Below are 13,431 nucleotides of genomic sequence, written 5' to 3'. Positions count from 1 at the left end.
ACTGGTCGGAGCTGTGCAGATGCCAGGCATTACAGTCGCCAACGTTTCATAGCTCAAAATGAAACCACATCACTGTAATTTTAGCTTCAAGTTCTTACAGAAAAAAAAACAAAAAGGCATGGTAGTATATCTTAGCTGTCGAATCCGCAAGCTTTTACGTGGTATCTTGGCTTTTTCCACTGTTAACCCCAAACACCAGTACAGTAAGTAAATATTACATTATAACGGTATTATAAAAAACGAGTCCACTGCAGGAGAACCCACCACTCTCATGATTATTACTAAATGTAAAAAGTGTATTTCAAAATTAAAAATGACAACTTATAGGAATATTTCCGTAAACAGTAACTTGAGTTCACATCAGGAGAGTATATGGCGATTGGTGGGTAAACATGCAATAATGGCCTTGTGGACCTCAACCATCTTTCACCAAATCAACAGGTACTCTTGATCAAAACTTGAGGTTTTCAGCACTGAGGTCTGCAGCTCAGACTCTGTTTTAATCTTTGGCGAAAAACAAATTTAAAAATGGTAGTACACAGTAATTAAAAGGGGAGAAATGCAACCTGAAGTGAGGAGTATGTGGAAGACTTATGGAGCTAAGCTTGAGCTTTAAAATGTGCATGCATGAAATAGCACATAATATTCCAAAATGCAATAACTTATTCTTCTCACACCAATTAAACATTTTTTCCTCATGCTGTTTGGCCTATTTCTACCATGTGTACCATGTATTTACATTGCACTAAGATAAAGATTTTAGGCTGTAGTGTAATAATCAACTCACAAAAATGAAAGTGTAGACACTATTCTCACCCAATTAAAAGCAAATAAGCATATTTCCAAAAATACTGACCTACTCTTTTAGGTAGTCAGTAGTGTGTTGGCTGAATACAATTTAAACTCATTTTTCTATTTTCTATTTTCCTATAGCCTTCATGCAATGATGCAATTTTATTTCATTTTCTGATATCAAGTCAGTTTAACTGTCTGTGAGATAAAAGTTACATGGGACAGTAGAAAGTGACTTACTCCTTTGCAGATCGCGACAGCTTCACGAGAGAGACTTTTCGGGTATGACACACATTGCTCCATGATGGACTGAAACAGCTCCTCCTCATCAATACCGTCAAATGGTGGCTTGAAGGAAAGAAATGTAATGAGAGAGAGTTAAGCCACAACCATGCAGACAAATTTACACCAAATACAGTGAAATTAAACTTCTTTGAAAGTCTGTTTGAAGTTATAACAAAGTACTACAGACATAAACGTGCGCAGATCTCCTGAATTGTTTGAGCGTTACCTGTCCTGCCAGCATTTCATACAGCAGTACTCCATATGACCACCAGTCCACCGCTTTGTCGTATGGCTGATACGCCACAATCTGAAAAGGAAAGACAGAAAATAAGAGAAGATAAGAAAGAGCAAAGACAGGGCAACGATAAGGAAACATGAAAGGGCATGGAGAGTGAGGGAAAGAAGAGCTGTAACGGTCCAATGCCTGAACGATATGCAGCTATCAGAGATGGCAGGGATGACAGAGGGAGGAAAAAAAAAAAGCATGGCATTATGGACTATATGTTTGAATGAGTTCAGAAATAATCAACACTTGGGTGTGAATCTGTGCGTTTCTCTTGTGTGATATTTGTGTGTGTGTGTATGCATGCAGGGATGAGGGGCACGAGGGAACAATTCCCAACCCCCTGAGGAAACATATTGTGTCTCTTCCAAAATGACAGATGCATGAGAATCAATGGGAGTTTACATAAGAGAGTCGATACCCAGGGGATCCATAGCGAGGTTAACTATCAAAGACTAGCACAACAGTCACGTCCTTTCTTTGTTTCACTTCCATGTATCACAACTACAAGTCCAACCAAACAAGCGCCTCACACTTGCTCTATTTATTCACGCAGATATGCACCCATCCAGCATTTTGTAAGCTTAACAGCAAAGATGCAGACAGCTATATTTTGCATATCAAAAGGATGCTGAGTAAAAGCTTTTTCTTTTATTATTTCTAAGAGATTTATTTTTGCATTCGTGGTGATTATATTTCATTTTATCCACATAGATTTCAGTGTTTGTCTCACTCACATGTGAGTTATTTAAGAGCTTTGTTCAATTATATGACCATATTAAAGTGCAGATCTAGAAACTTAAGCAGATTTTGTTTGCTAGAAAGTTGAAGTAGTTACATCTAAATAGCTCTTGAATAAATCCACCATTATAGAAATAGTAATAGCCTTTTTCTTGATCAAAGTTTGCAATGGTTTCTCATACAGTCTTTTGCAAAAGTTAAAACTGTGTTTTTGTTTTTGTTTAAGCGCATGCCTTATCCTGCATATACGCATGTCTTGTAAACCAGTTTACACGACTGTGACTGAGGGGTGTTGGTGGAATACTGCCAGTCTCACACCAGCTTCATAGTGGGTGCTGAGCTGCTGTTTCACAGCTGTCTTGTGTGTCTGCACGTGTGCATTCACACCACTGACCTTTCAGATGCAGCACTGGTGCAGCACAACTGCTGCCTGCAGGCTGGCTCATATAGCCATCATTTTGCCCTTTTGTTACAAGCAGTTGCCAAAATTGGAAGAAGTACATCATTATAGCTCCTATTTTTTTAATCTCTTTGATATATTACTTGTAAGTTGAAACTAAAATGATATTATGGATACCTCACATGTGGAAATGGGCACCAAGTATAGATGGATTGAATCCAGCCTTGTGAAGTCACTGAACTTTTACCATTGGCTAAGCACCAAAACTACTCTCTCAGGGACCAGTGTGTGACCAGGTAGGAGTAATTTCTTTGTCAGGCTTATTCTCACAAAAAAACAAATTAGATGACTGTGACTCTTGCCCAGTTTTAGATCCGGAAAGGGCGTAATGTGTAAAAACAACATTTCAGAACCCTTTAAAGCTGAGGTGACAACACTCCAACTTCTGTGAAATTCATCCTGGCAACACGAGGCTGCCAAAACCACTGCTTAAACCTTAACTAATCCAGTTTATGTAGAAAGTAAAACAGGGAAATCAAAACCACCTGCCTTTGGCTAACCTACTGAAAATTAAAGCACACACTCCCCTTGACTCATAAAGTGGACCTACTCTACTAATATTTTTGCTACTTCAATCTTCAAGCGAACGTGTGTCTACTCTGACAGAGCTTCTAATTACCTTTCTGTTGGCAATGTGCCAGTGGCCCCAGCACATATTTTCAAGATATTACACGTCTTAAACGTAATATAGCGTGGAGGATAAGTTGTTTTTTTCTTGCATGTCTTCAGAATCGGGTCCCGTCGGCTGTGAAACGCTGAAATTACACTCATGGTTCCCTGAAACATTCTCTGCGACTTAACTGGAAGCAATGCCAAGGGTAATAAAAAGTGGGATTTCTAGTTCATTCTTTTCTTTTAATACTAAAATGGTTGTAACATCAAATGAAATCCATTTCACTTGACAAACCGAGTCTGCGGAGTATTATATTAATTTCAAAGCCAGTTGAAATATTTTCACTCAGGCGCACTGTGGATTATGTTCCTTATCATTTATAATAGAAACCATTCAGAAATGGATCTTTTAAAGAGGAACCAATTAAAAGCAAAGCAAAACTATTACATACAATGTTCTATGTCTTTTTTTCATAATGATTTGAAAGTTGTTAGCAGCTTGGGGGGGGCAGCAGAATAGTATGACATGGTGTCTGAAGGAGAATAGTATTTCCATGAGACAATCTCATAAAACAGGCACACATCACTGCTAATTGAATCACTTAAAGTTAATTATTCAAAAACGCAGAGAAGGTCAGAGAGGAGAGAGGAGAGGAGCTCCTGTGGAGCAAATCTGTATCTCACACTGCTACAAAACAGGTCGAGCAAAGAAGGTGAGGTGAAATGAGGGGATATGGCTGCTTTAAGGACCAAATGGAGGATGCTTGTAGGAGTGCAGGGGTTAGCGTACCTCAGGGGCGATGTAGTCAGGGGTTCCACAGAAAGTGCGTGTGGTGTCGCCTTCAAACATGTCCTCCCTGCACATCCCAAAGTCAGCTATCTTTATGTGGCCCTCGCTGTCAAGCAGTACATTATCCAGCTTCAGATCCCTGTGAAAGAGGGAAATAAATCACAGAGGTATGAATCATTTTGATAGATAACATCTTTATAACAGTCATTAGTCACAAAAGACATGATAAATCTGTGTCATGTCCATGTTCTGCAATGACAGCAGTAAGACGGGCCGTGTTAGATGAGCAGCCCCCGCCGTTACCTGTAGATGATGCCTTTGCTGTGCAGGAAGAAGAGGCCGACTGCTACCTCTGCTGCATAAAACCTGGAGAAACAGAGAGAGAGAGACGGAGAGAGGGAAGAGGGGGAGGGGAGCTCACCACTGGTTGCTTTATATTTCAGAATATCTTCAAGTTTTTAAGAAGATTCAAGAGAAAACGGTGACAAGAGGAGAAGGAGTTTAAGAAGATGATGAAAGTGGGGAGTAACTAAATTGATGAAAGGAAAAAAAATGAAGAAAAAGAGCCACAAAAAAAAACATTTTAAAAACAGGGTATGAATTTGCTTTAGATGACTGATCAAAGTTTATTGATTGGATGAGCCAGGAGGAAGGAGAACGTGATGAAAAGACAAGATTAGTGGGAGGAGAACGTAGGAGGAATGGGAGAGGGTGTAAGAAAAGGGCTAGCACTCTATCTGATAACTTTTCATGAGACACCAGGTATTATGAACAAAGCAACGAGATGAGGGCGCATGTAAAAGAATAGAAGATAAAAGGCAGGAAGGAAATGAGACTACTGTACTGTAGATGATTAAAGGTATATGCAGTCCAACGACTTACGCTGCATGAGGCTCTTTGAACTTCCCAACTTGCTGAATGTGAAACATCAGGTCTCCTCCGTTGACATATTCCATCACATAATACAGACGGTCCTGCAGAAACAAAATGCCCACGCGGACAACATCGTCACACTTAATCTGATTCAATTTTTTTTTAAAACAATCTCTTAAATACATCATTCACAAACCAGATGCTTGTGAAATAAAACAGGTAATTTGATTCATTAAAGGAAAGGTTTTCAAATACATGAATGCATTTTCATGCTTGAATAAATCACAAAGATTAAAATGAAAACCAGGAGATGGAAGTAGAGTGAAGAGCTTCACTCCATCGATGAAAACTGGATGGCATGAACACAGCTTTAGGGACTTAGTCCTCTCTGCAGTATATTGGTCAAATAATGAAACAGGCCTTTTATTAATACCTCAGGATATTTTCTGAACTTTTGAACAAGGGGCACAATATGTCTCCTTTAAACAAAATTTCCCCAATCTGGACTGGAGGTTCACCTGAGAGAGTTATGCAGGCTAAATGTCAGCGGTGTTATGGATCATTTAATGAAACTAGCGTGGGCTCATTTAGGACCCGTGCTTGTAGCTCGCATACATACACACACCTCAGTCTGGAAGGCGCAGTAAAGTGATGTGAGGAAGTGAGGGCGAGAGGCGAGCGCCAGAACCCTCCTCTCTACCAGAGCGCTCTCGGTGTCCTCGTCCTGGAAGAGAACGTCTTTTTTCAGAACCTTCACTGCAAACAGACGCTCGCTGCCTCGCTCCTCTGCCAGCAGCACCTGTGGAGGAACCGAGAGACAACGAGAAAGTTACTTCAGCAACACGTCACCCATGAATGATAAATGGGCGACACTATGTCTTTGAAATGCACAAATCAATTTATTTATAGACAACGATAAATCAACTGTCCGTCATCAAGAAAAAAAAATTGCAAAAAAAGCAGATTCCAAATCTGGTCTTTCAAAATTTCTAAAATATCTAACACATGATGAATCTGTGCTTCATGCTTCAACACAAAATGTGTTCAACGGTGCTTAACAGTTCGATACATTTGTGAATATACCTGTCACTCAAGCTTGACTCCACACAGAACCACGATGCTACCATTTATGACAGCTTTTTAGGTCAATGTGTGATGAGTGACAAGGTGCTCTAGTTGGGTGAAAACTAGTTCGACAGTTTCAGTGAACCAGTGTGCTTCTAAGGCACAGTTACAGTATAGATTCAGGCAAAGGTCTGCACATCATTTCTTCTGGATGGTGAACTGTAATGATAAACTAATCTATTCAGTTGGAGGTTAAGAGAGTGAGCAGGTAAAATGCAGAGATGAAACAATGTCTGTAATACAGTTATTTCTGACAGATTTCCCGAGGGAAACAAGAAAATCAACAACGTGCAAAGGTTTGGGAAACTTATTTGAGCTTTCCCATCTATTACATCAAGTCCTCAGGCTCATTATTTTGTTAGGGCTTTGGCTTGTTCACAGCCATCAATTAGAAAGGGCAGGCCGAGCTAGATAAATACAACGTAAAGCTTGTCCAAACATCAGCAGCTTCGTCTAGCCGCCTAGAACTGTGAAAATGAAATAATTGTTGTTGACAGAGCAGAGGAACTCACAAAGTAGATAGCAGCATGTTTTCACAAAGTTGCTCCCTCGATTCATCATGTAATTATGAAATAATTGAAATGGTTTTCACGTGAAAGTCCCTCAGGAAGATTCTGTCTTAAGTGATGGTGCTCTAATGCACAGCCACATGATCACAATCTTTACCGAAAAGTCCTCAGAAGAAACCTATCCCTGTGTCCCCACCTCCAAATTTAGCCAAATGTTTGCAAAATATTATCCAAGCAAGGTCGGTGCACTTTTGAATTAAGATGTGTTGACTGATGAAGTAGAGATCCAACATTTTGCAACAATGAACAAAGCTGTTTTTTTTTTTTTTTTTTTTTTTTTAAAGAGCAGTGAACACACAAAAAAGGGAAACAAACACCCCTTTCAAAAGCAATGAAGGGCTTTGAGCTTATGCTACAGACAGGGATTGGGGGAACATTTCACTGGCTGAGGGAAAAAGTTGTGGCACTTCAACATAGTAGTGGATCAAAGATCCAATTACTCTCACACAGGACTTTTTAACAAAGACTGGGCGAAAACTGAGCGTCTCTTAACTGGATTAAAAAAACTAAAAGCATTTAGAAACTTTGATGTGGGTTATATTACTGACTACAGCAGTCAAAACATTTGTTTTGAGGCCTTTTCTTTACTGTAAAGACTTTAAACATTGCTTTATTTGCTTTTGCTGTTGTATACACACAAACAAACACAACCCATGCAATTGCGCTCTATAACAGATGCATGTGTAAGATATATCTAAAACCACAAAAGAATACATAAACTGTATATGATACTACGAGAGCAATAAGTTAAGCGTATTCAGCAGTGTGTTTCTCAGATATGATTAAATAACTGAATACAATGTTTAATCAAAGCTGCCCGGGCCTCATTATTTTCCAAAACATTAATGCCATTAATGAAAATGTTATTATCAGCCATTAAAAAAACATTTAAAGGATATTTCCACGTTACTATTTAATAGGCTGCTACAGGGTAGCTATGAGCGCTAATGACGCTATAGTTTTACTGACTGAGATCCACATGACATTTTGTGCCAAAGACTTGATGAAGAGCACTAGAAAATGCTGACAACGGTGCTGTAAAATAATCTCGCCAAGCAGCTCTGATCCACTGTGAGGGTCACCGGCTTTTCAAGATAAAGAATCTGATTTTACTTTCAACTAATGGGTAGAGTCAGTAGAGTCAGACAGATTTCATGTTCGAAATATCATTGTGACTGCAAAAATGATTTCTTAAAGAGAATTGTGGGCGTGCATTTGCCCCCTGTTGAGCTGCCAGTCACTGAGAGAAACCCTGCCGTCCTCTGTGATCGTGTCTTCTGCTCGGCTTCATGATTTTAATTCACATGAAAGTTGGACTCATTACCCTTCAGAATAATACAAATCCCATTAATGCATACTTTTCTTGATTTCAGGCCCAGCAATACAACTTTCTTTAGGTTATGTTGTCACTTGAGCAGCTAAGTCCTCCTCTGTTTCCGTCTCTGTCACTCTCCTTCTCACGTTTCCTCACTCAGCAGCCCCGGGGTCCGTCTCTCCTTTCCTAGGTCACTTTTTTTTTCTCACATCTTACGTAAGCCGAGTCTATTTCTCCTGTCCTCTGTGGACTCTCCTCTGTGGACAGTTATGAAACAACGCAGGGGGATTTCAGAGGAGGAGGCAAGACTCAAAACTCCTTTCTTTTCATTATTCCTCATCTACCGGGGAATTAAAGAGAAAAATGAAGAACAGTCTTTCCTGAAATGAGCATGTCCAGGGCTGCTGCTTGTGTGGCTCGTACTGAGGCTGGCTAGCGTGAGTTACTGACTGCTGTCAGCACAAAACAAACTAAGGGTTAAGTGAATCGTTTGGCAAGTAGAAGGAGAGACAACAAGCACGTTAGTAAAAGTGAAGAATTCTTCCCAGGAGAAGCAGCATGAAATGCCACTTGAAGGTCAAGACCGTAGAAGAAAGCCGAGAAATAAATCTTTGCTGTTTTCAGCATGAGCCGCCTGTTTGACATCAGCTACAGCTATTGGATCAGAGGTGATGATTGTGTGTAGAGAGTAGGGATGGGCGGTATGGACTAAAAAATGTATCACGATAATTTCTGGCATTTATCCCGATAACGATAAAAAAAATACCAATTCAACTCCATCTTTTTAACTATAAATCTATCTCGCTCTCAGATCCGCCATGTTTGTCACACAAAAACGTCATCAACTGGAATTTATCCTCTTTCTTTCTTTCTTTCTTTCTTTCTTTCTTTCTGGCTCCTTTCTTTCTTTCTTTCTTTCTGGCTCCTTTCTTTCTTTCTTTCTTTCTTTCTGGCTCCTTTCTTTCTTTCTTTCTTTCTTTCTGGCTCCTTTCTTTCTTTCTGGCTCCTTTCTTTCTTTCTGGCTCCTTTCTTTCTTTCTTTCTTTCTGGCTCCTTTCTTTCTTTCTTTCTTTCTTTCTTTCTGGCTCCTTTCTTTCTTTCTTTCTTTCTTTCTGGCTCCTTTCTTTCTTTCTTTCTGGCTCCTTTCTTTCTTTCTTTCTTTCTTTCTGGCTCCTTTCTTTCTTTCTTTCTTTCTTTCTGGCGCATTTCTTTCTTTCTTTCTTTCTTTCTGGCGCATTTCTTTCTTTCTTTCTTTCTTTCTGGCGCATTTCTTTCTTTCTGGCTCCTTCCTTCCTTCCTTCCTTCCTTCCTTCCTTCCTTCCTTCCTTCCTTCCTTCCTTCCTTCCTTCCTTCCTTCCTTCCTTCCTTCCTTCCTTCCTTCCTTCCTTCCTTCCTTCCTTCCTTCCTTCCTTCCTTCCTTCCTTCCTTCCTTCCTTCCTTCCTTCCTTCCTTCCTTCCTTCCTTCCCGTACGTAACGCAGAACCATAAATTCGACTTTACACAAAAACCACATCAACGAGAATTTATCGTTTTTACCGTGAGATGACAAATTCTTACCGTGGGGAATTTTTTTGACGGTATATCGTGAACGGTAAAATATCGCCCATTCCTAGTAGAGAGGATGGCATTTTATCTCTGAGGCTGCCGCCGTTACCTTGCCGAAGCTGCCTTTGCCCAGCACCATGAGGAAGTTGAAGTCTTGGATGCCCACTATGACTTTGCTGGGTCCGGGGGTGTGGATGGGCTGACAGGATGAGACAGATGTCGGGGCCAGGACCACAGGGAACGGTTCAGGCACTGGGGCAGGTATCGCCTGAGGCAAAGTGGGTGTAGTCCCATCTGGCTGTGGCTCCTAGGGAATCAGAATGGGATGCTTGTGAGATGAATGGGTGGATGCACTCCAGCATTCACACGGCCATAAAACATAAACCTGCAGCCTCCATTCCTACCCCCTTTTGGAAAACAGTCAGGATGAACAATTCTGCGCTCTGCTGGGCGCAGACAGAAACAAAGTAGGGGGGTCACAAAGGATTATATATTAGTCAATTATTTAGCCCCAGCACCTATATAAATCTTCCGAGTCTTCTCCTCAAATAGAAATGTAAACAGCAGGACATAGTCTGAACCACTGTTAGCAGTGGTAGCTGTTGTTTAACAGATGCTGTTAATTACATTCTGATAACGGTTACACCAAAGCCTCAAGATAAATAGCTATTAACATAAATAAATATCCCAGCTTTGCTTTTTTTCCCCCCAACACGATATCTAGCCCATGGTGTCATGTATAGAGAGCAGTAGAACGGCTCCCACCTCCAGATCTGGGTCTGGCACAGGAATGTTGTAGTACTCTCCTTCATCTTGGGCCAGCAGCTTGAACCACCCGCTGATAGGACGCCGGAAAATCTCACTGACACCGAATGACAGCGCTCCCATGAAATCATTCCTGGATGTCCGGTCCCAGTCCCACACCTCCACAGACAAACGTCTGTCCCACTGGTGGCCGCGTACTGAGCTGGAGGGGTGAACAAAAAGCAAAACTCACTGGACAGTATGTAAGACAAACAAGTAGGGCTGTTCGATTTTGCCCAAAAATAAAATCTCGATTTTTTTTTCTCAAAATCCGATTTTCGATTACGATTATTTTGTGAATTTAAAAAAAGGCAAAGAAATGATTTCAAATATGCTGTTTTTTTATTGAACATTTGCCCCATTGGGCTTTAAGTGCAAACTTTGCTCTTATTAAACCAAAAATGAATGAATAAAGTGCAAAACTCTGTAAAATAAGCTGAAAAAAAGTTTTAAAAAATATAATAAAATATAAAGTTTTATCACTGAAAAAAAATCAGCAAATCAGCACTTGCAAACATACAGTAAGTTATATTTCCAATTAAATAAAACAAGACATTTTCTAATTAAACTAAACTGGGTCTTTGCATGCTAAATAATAATGCAACCCATGAAGGAGGTAGAGGTGTGTAATGTCAGTCATTACATTTGCTATTCCATCAATCATTAATATGGTATCAATCATTATTATGTGTGCAGACAAGGTTAAAAAAAAAAAAAAAGTGAAAAATCGATTTTACGATTTTCACATTTTAACATTGTTCTAAATACATAATCGCGATTATGATTTAAAATCGAACAGCCCTACAAACAAGACCACACAAAGTCCTAGATGTGCTAATTTCCACTGAATTGAAGTAAAACAGGGTATTGATTGAACTTCTTGAATCTTTAGGGTTTCCTCCAAATAATTTTCCACCTGTGATTAAACTTCACAAGCACTCACAAGATGAAACTCTCATTCCAGACAGGATTGAGCGTTGAACGGATGGTCTTGGTCTTCTGTTTGCTGTGGCTCTTTGGGTCTGGAATCAGTTTCAGTTTTACATACGGGTCTGACAAGCCGTTTGGGTCCATTGGCATCAGGTTGCGAGCCTCCCGCACTGGAGAGAAAGCAGGAAAAATTCAATAGGAGAGAGGACAGAATCGTTCATTATCCAGAAAACCCTCAGATTTGAAATCTCTCCTTTCATTATCCAGCAGCTCTTCTCACCTGTGACGTAGACGTCCTCACTGTCCCCTCTGATGTTCAGGTGGATTCTTCCTCTCTTCTCCGTGTGATCTTGACCACAAAGACTGGGAACACTGGTCTCACACCGCCGATGGACGTTCATGTCACAACCTCACCACACAAAGATACATAAAACAGCAGCTATGAACAGATAGATGCATGTGAGTCAGAAGGGAGAACAAACAATAAATATACTAGGAAAATTATGAAATATTTAAGTTACCGTATTTTCTGGACTATAAGCCGCTACTTTTTCCATAGGTTTTCAACCATGCGGCTTATACAAAGGTGCGGCTATTCTGTGGATTTTTCTTCCACTGCTCGGGGCCCTCTAACCGGAATTAGAATCAAAACTAAGACAAAATAAATGAAAAAAGAATACGCTACTTCTTCTTTAGCAGATAGAAGTAAAAGCAGATTTCAAACAGATAAATAGATAAATAAATACCGGTTATTTTCTCTTGGTTTTGTCCCGTTTTAATCAGCAAAGTTGCTGCTGTGTTAAAAGACACTGTTAGGAAAGGATCTATTTAGGTACAAACATGTACATCATTTACAGTTCAAAATCCTTCTGTACATGTAGTAAATATCTAATCTAACAACATAAATATCTGCGGCTTGCATATTTTTTTTTTTAAATAGAGCGGATGCGGCTTATATACAGGTGCAGCTTGTATATCTTTTTTAAATTATTTTTTAAAAAATAGAGCGGATGCGGCTTATATTCAGGTGCGGCTTATAGTCCAGAAAATACGGTAGTTTAATAAATGTTTTTGTTCTGCTCCAGTACACTCCTCCCATCCTGGAGAGCACTGTACAAAATCAGGGTGCTTTTCTTGTGGAAACACAACCAACAACATTTTTAGTTATAGGACAGCTGTCATTTAAATAATTTGCTTTTTGTGTGTGGGGGGGGGGTTGTGGTTTTTCATTAACCCAAAATGTTTGGTTGACCTTCAGCTAAACAAATGTTCAAACAAGCTCAAAACTATAAGTCTCACTGACTCATTATTAAGAAGCTGTCATTTCCAGTTTGGAGTAAGTGGAAGTATAAGGATCACTTACCCTGAGTCGATAAGAATGATAAGAACAAAAGACTCACTGCATTTAAGTTTTCTCAATTGTTTTTTATCCATAGGGCAAAAACTTGTAAGGTTCAAAATTGTAGAGTTGCTACTGAAAGTGAGGATGTTTTTCATAAATACACCCATGCTTGAGGGGACAAAGAACTTCTCTCATGAAGAGTAAGTGATACTTAAAAAATTGGGCGCCGAGCCAGCAAATAATCAGTGGGAGCCTGTTCCACTATTCACAGGTGAAATGCCCTTGAAGAAGCCACTCATCCCCCCCGTAACTTCTCCCTGGACACTGCAACTGTGGCTGCCCACTTCTCTGAGTGAGTAGTCACAGTTTATAGATGCAGTGGCCTATCTGTAAACATCCATCCATCAGCTTCTCCTTTGCAGGGTCAAGGGGTCTGCTGGAGCCTATCCCAGCTCATTACAGGCGGGACGCAGGGGTTCACCGGTCTATCACAGGGCCACATATACAGACAGACAACCACACTCACACCTGCGGGCAAGAAACATCAATTCATCTAGCTTGCAGGTTTTTGGACCTTGGGAAGAAGCACGCAAGTGAACAACATGCAAACTCCACACAGGATGGCTCCCACCAGGCCCGGGAGTCAAACCAGGAACCTTCTCGCTGTGAGACAACAGTGCTAACCACTAAGCCGCCGTGCTGCCCTTATCTATAAACAAGATGATTATTATACTCTTAAGAATATATCAATAGAGCAGGAGGAGAAACTCACTGGTACATTTCATGCCCTGGTGTATGAGGCCATACAGCAGCGAGCCACAGTGGTCACAAAATGTGGGACTTGAGTAAGTGTTGACCTTAAATGTGTGTTGACTCTTCAGGTCCTGAAATAAAACAGAAAACAATCAGCACTGACATTTCACATAAACACAATAAGAGACTGATAACACACATTTTCACACATAC

At 40.2% G+C, this 13,431-nt stretch overlaps 1 protein-coding gene across 2 annotated transcripts in view; it reads right to left on the bottom strand.

The window, feature by feature from the left end:
• Positions 1–13,431, bottom strand: part of prkcg (protein kinase C, gamma) — a 41,880-nt gene that overhangs the window by 2,264 nt on the left and 26,185 nt on the right. For both annotated transcript variants that reach the window (XM_061717012.1, XM_061717011.1), the window contains exons 5-15: positions 13,238–13,349; positions 11,404–11,532; positions 11,137–11,293; positions 10,155–10,356; positions 9,499–9,696; positions 5,462–5,635; positions 4,846–4,937; positions 4,267–4,329; positions 3,964–4,102; positions 1,304–1,384; positions 1,033–1,140 (exon numbers count right to left, since the gene is read on the bottom strand). In XM_061717012.1, the coding sequence (XP_061572996.1) occupies positions 1,033–1,140; positions 1,304–1,384; positions 3,964–4,102; positions 4,267–4,329; positions 4,846–4,937; positions 5,462–5,635; positions 9,499–9,696; positions 10,155–10,356; positions 11,137–11,293; positions 11,404–11,532; positions 13,238–13,349 (1,455 nt within the window). The remainder of the gene's footprint in view (positions 1–1,032; positions 1,141–1,303; positions 1,385–3,963; positions 4,103–4,266; positions 4,330–4,845; positions 4,938–5,461; positions 5,636–9,498; positions 9,697–10,154; positions 10,357–11,136; positions 11,294–11,403; positions 11,533–13,237; positions 13,350–13,431) is intronic.

The sequence above is a fragment of the Cololabis saira genome, chromosome 3 (genome assembly GCF_033807715.1).
Source record: "Cololabis saira isolate AMF1-May2022 chromosome 3, fColSai1.1, whole genome shotgun sequence".
NCBI lineage: Eukaryota > Metazoa > Chordata > Actinopteri > Beloniformes > Belonidae > Cololabis > Cololabis saira.
This window is presented reverse-complemented; position numbering and strand designations above follow the sequence as displayed.